The sequence below is a fragment of the Galleria mellonella genome, unplaced genomic scaffold, assembly GCF_026898425.1.
Source record: "Galleria mellonella isolate WM207_F2 unplaced genomic scaffold, CSIRO_AGI_GalMel_v1 utg63, whole genome shotgun sequence".
Classification (NCBI taxonomy): Eukaryota; Metazoa; Arthropoda; class Insecta; order Lepidoptera; family Pyralidae; genus Galleria; species Galleria mellonella.
The window spans coordinates 46685-50709 of record NW_026442130.1 but is presented as its reverse complement, the minus strand read 5'-3'; the positions used below and the strand labels follow the sequence as shown (position 1 = coordinate 50709).

At 36.8% G+C, this 4025-nt stretch overlaps 1 protein-coding gene across 1 annotated transcript; it reads right to left on the bottom strand.

Moving 5' to 3' along the window:
- Positions 1-221: 221 nt before the first annotated feature.
- LOC113521590 (sterol carrier protein 2-like) lies at positions 222-2970 on the bottom strand. Its single transcript, XM_026907166.3, has 2 exons — positions 1817-2970; positions 222-619 (listed from the first exon to the last, which is right to left on the bottom strand). Exons 1-2 carry the CDS (start codon positions 2921-2923, stop codon positions 509-511), a joined length of 1218 nt encoding a protein of 405 aa, XP_026762967.2. The 5' UTR covers positions 2924-2970; the 3' UTR covers positions 222-508.
- Between the last annotated feature and the right edge of the window lie 1055 nt (positions 2971-4025).

Sequence of the window (4025 nt, the reverse complement as noted above, 5' to 3'; positions counted from 1 at the left end):
ATAAATATGTAAATGTTTTAGTTCATTTTGAATAATCGGTTACTAGTCAATGAAATATTAGAAATCGATTCATTTTTTTGCAATTTTTTTAACAGAAAAATTTAGCAATACCGTATCAACGTAGTTAAGGCAATAATAAATAATAGGTATTATGGTCTGAATTGAATATTACTAAATATGGTTACAAACGTAAATTTTTCGGATTAACTGTCCAAACAAAATTATTTATTAATATTCTTTATTTAACTTTTAGTTCTAATGACTATAAAAATATGAGAAATGGTTAATTAATTTTTACGTATACATGTAAATCATTACACAAATATACTAAAATATAAAAAGAAATATTTTAATACTTAATTATTGTGCGATTAAAAAAATGGAAGCAGGGTTAAACCCACCAATCCGAGTGCCAACAAAACTCAGGTCGACAACTAATTTTAATATTGTCTAACAATTACACGAAATTCTCTTTCTTTCTGCTAAAATACTCGTATACTCGAGGCATTTAGAGCTTCGAAAGCATCGTATGGTTGGGGAAGCCTTTCCTATATAACGCCACCACGACTGCCCCCCCCAGCCCCAGGTTATGCTGCAACGCGATGCGGGCATCCTCCACCTGAAACATATTGATTAACATTATTATCAGTACACTTAACAGTTAACGGGGAATGCTGGTTTGATTACTGCGAAATATTACCATATCAATATTTGGATTTGCTGGAAGAAAACTCTATCAGAGTTAAGCTCGCCCTTGTATTTTGATTACCTCTGTCTTATTCTCAAAACTAGTGTGCACAATAAAGAATTAAATAAATAAATAAATCAATCAATAATTTTGATTTTATCTATCCTATTTAAGTGCTGCTCTCTTATCGGTAGAGCTCTTGCCACTTACTACGATTTTCAGCGAGTCTCTTCAACTCTTGATACGAAACGACACCAATTTCTTCCTAGATCTGCCTAATGTAATTATGCCTTGCCTCCCTCTTCCCCTCCTTCCTTCAATTTTACCTTCTATTATAAAGCAGAGCTGTGTTTACATATTTCTACTTAACAAATTATAGATACTTATTTTGTTTTGTCTAAGATCCATTTCATACATATTCAAACATACTTAATGAGTGTTAAATATAAGTAATACATAACACAAACATGGTATTCACCTAATAAAGTTAAAACACATTACCGTCCTTTCGTCAGTACTCGGTTGAGAGAAATTTATTTGGTACATAAGAATAGAACATGTTTAATTCCATTTGATGTCGTTGATGGCTTGAGATTCGTAGAATTTTTTTATCTACATTCTTATCAAGCCCGTAATTATATCCGTTATCATGAGGTTGCTTTGTAAAGATTTCTCTCAGCTATAAATCCGTCCCATTATATTTATACACGTGTGTCTGTTGTATTTGTAAGTTATTTATAGTTCTTTGTTACAATACGTAATCCTTTTCCTACATGATGATTTGCGTAAATAAGGTATTGGGTTTCACTTTCTATTAACGTAATTCAGAAAACGAACTTTCCTATATTGATCCGGATCTGAATGTTCTGAATCGAGCCTCCAAACGTTTATTGACTAAATTTTCATAAAATATTTATTTTAATAAAAATTAAATAATAAACGTCTTATCTAGTGAGAGTCGATTATCCTAGCTAGTAGTACAGTGTGGCTCTTATTTAGTTAGATAGATAGATATTCTTTATTGTTTCCTCCAAAAGATTACAATAGTAAATGTATTAATATTTGAATATAATTTTTGTAAGAGTAATGTATTGACATGCTATTAGCTTTAATGAATTATGTACTTACTTGTCTAGCACCAGCCTCCCCACGTAACTGCCAACACAGCTCAGCACACTGCGCCAAACCAGTAGCTCCCAGCGGATGCCCTTTTGCAATTAATCCTCCACTCGGGTTCACGACCACCTGACCACCATAAGTATTGGCTCCCGAGTCGATGAATTTACCAGCTTCCCCTTCTCCACATAATTGCAAACTTTCATAAGTGATCAGTTCGTTGCAAGAAAAACAGTCGTGGAGCTCGACTACATCAATTTGCTTCGGAGTAATGCCAGTCTTTGCGTAGAGGCGTAAAGAAGCCAAACGAGTCATGTCGTAACCAGCCAGTTTCATAAAACTCTTCTCTTGAAAAGTACTCGGTGTATCCGTCGCCATTTCCATGCCAATTATTTCGACAGCTTTGTGTTGGAGCTCGTTGCGGATAACTGCATCTTCGGACATAAGTATGGCGGCCCCCGCTCCATCACTGGTCGGGCAGCATTGCAGCTTGGTGAGTGGTCCGTAAATCTTTCTAGAACTTAATACTTCTTCAACTGTATATGCCCTTGTACTCTGGGCTCTCGGATTCTTTGCGCCGTGTCTATGATTTTTTGCTGCTATTTTAGCAAAATGTACCTCGGTCGTGCCATATTTCTTCATATGCTCTATACCGGCGTTACCAAAATATTGCGGTGTTAGGGGACCAGGCGTTACCTCTGTCAATTCCCTCATTGTGGCTTGATGCACACCAGTAGCTGCAGCTCTATCGGGAAACCGAGATCCTTTAAGCGCTCCCGACGCCATTTTCTCAAAGCCTAGTACTAGCGCAACATCTATGATTCCCCCTTCAATCAATTGTTTAGCCAGAAATAGTCCACTAGAACCTGTGGAGCAATTATTGTTGACATTGTAAATGGGAATGCCAGTCATTCCGATCTGGTAGAGCACCCGTTGTCCGCTGGTGGAATCTCCAGCGGCATATGCGCACACCGCCTGCTGTATCACATTATACTCGATACCGGCGTCCGTTAGCGCCTCCTCTACTGCTTGCTTCGCAAAGTCAGGATAGTCGCCCACGGTGCCCGGCTTAGCAAACTTCGTCATACCGACCCCCACCACGAACACTTTCCGCAACATGTTGAATACGTGCGCACTATTTCATTCACAATGCAATACTAACGCACATATTAACATGTTTGTTATGAATTTCACATTTACTTTATTCTCGTTTATCATTGTAAACAAACCGATAACGTTATCTTGTTGCAGATAAATTGTACCTGAACTTTGAGCAACATAATATGTACTATATATAATATGAAGTAGATAAGAAATTTTAATATTTGAAACTAGCAAATAATAATAAAAATGATCAGAGAACAAATACCTACGAACAGATTGGCAATTTATATTTTGTGTTTCGTATCGGCAGACTTAGTTGTAGATGTTCACTCTTATTTCTCCCAGGAGTTATATTATCTTTTATTGTGCAAAGGGCTTTAACCTTAAAAAACAAACATTTTGTAATAACAAAGAAAATAAAATGCTAGTTGATATAAAAGTAGAGTATCGTTTGCGCAGCGTTATAAAAAAATGCTATTGTAATAAACAACATAGAAAGAATATCAATAATTTGTGTCAATCTATCCCTTATAACTTTCTGTAGTTGCGAAATAGAATGGGCCTTCTCTTCTTTTCCCGTAGCTGTTGTAAGAGGCGACTTAATTTATTGGTCGAAGGATGAACAACAGCGTCTCTCTTATAATGTCACCATAGCTTAACTGTGGTTGTCTTTCTTTTTTAATGGGTGACAATGGAACGGTAACCTCACCCGCGCCATCATTCGTATACACTGGCGGGGCACCAGGGAAGGATGATAGGTGAGGATGAAGCAGGTCAGTTAGCCCTTCGTGACAAATTAAACAAAAATTGTTCACGATGATTTCCAGGGGAAAGCACGTGGATTTCGACCTAACAGGGCAAATTGCTAGCAATGGGACTATTAAACTCCATTGCCAATAATCCCTTTCCCCCCTAACTGTGGTTGTCAGCCCGCCTGGCAACTAATGGCAATGTTCAGCGGTGAACAGATAACGGCTAATGTGATGATGATGAAATTTTCTTTTACAGCTTCATTAATTAGAAGCTGATGTAGGAAGAAATATGGCCCGCATTATAGGAGAATTAAATGTATAAAGAATAGAAAAATATATATATAATTTATTGCGTATTAAACAAT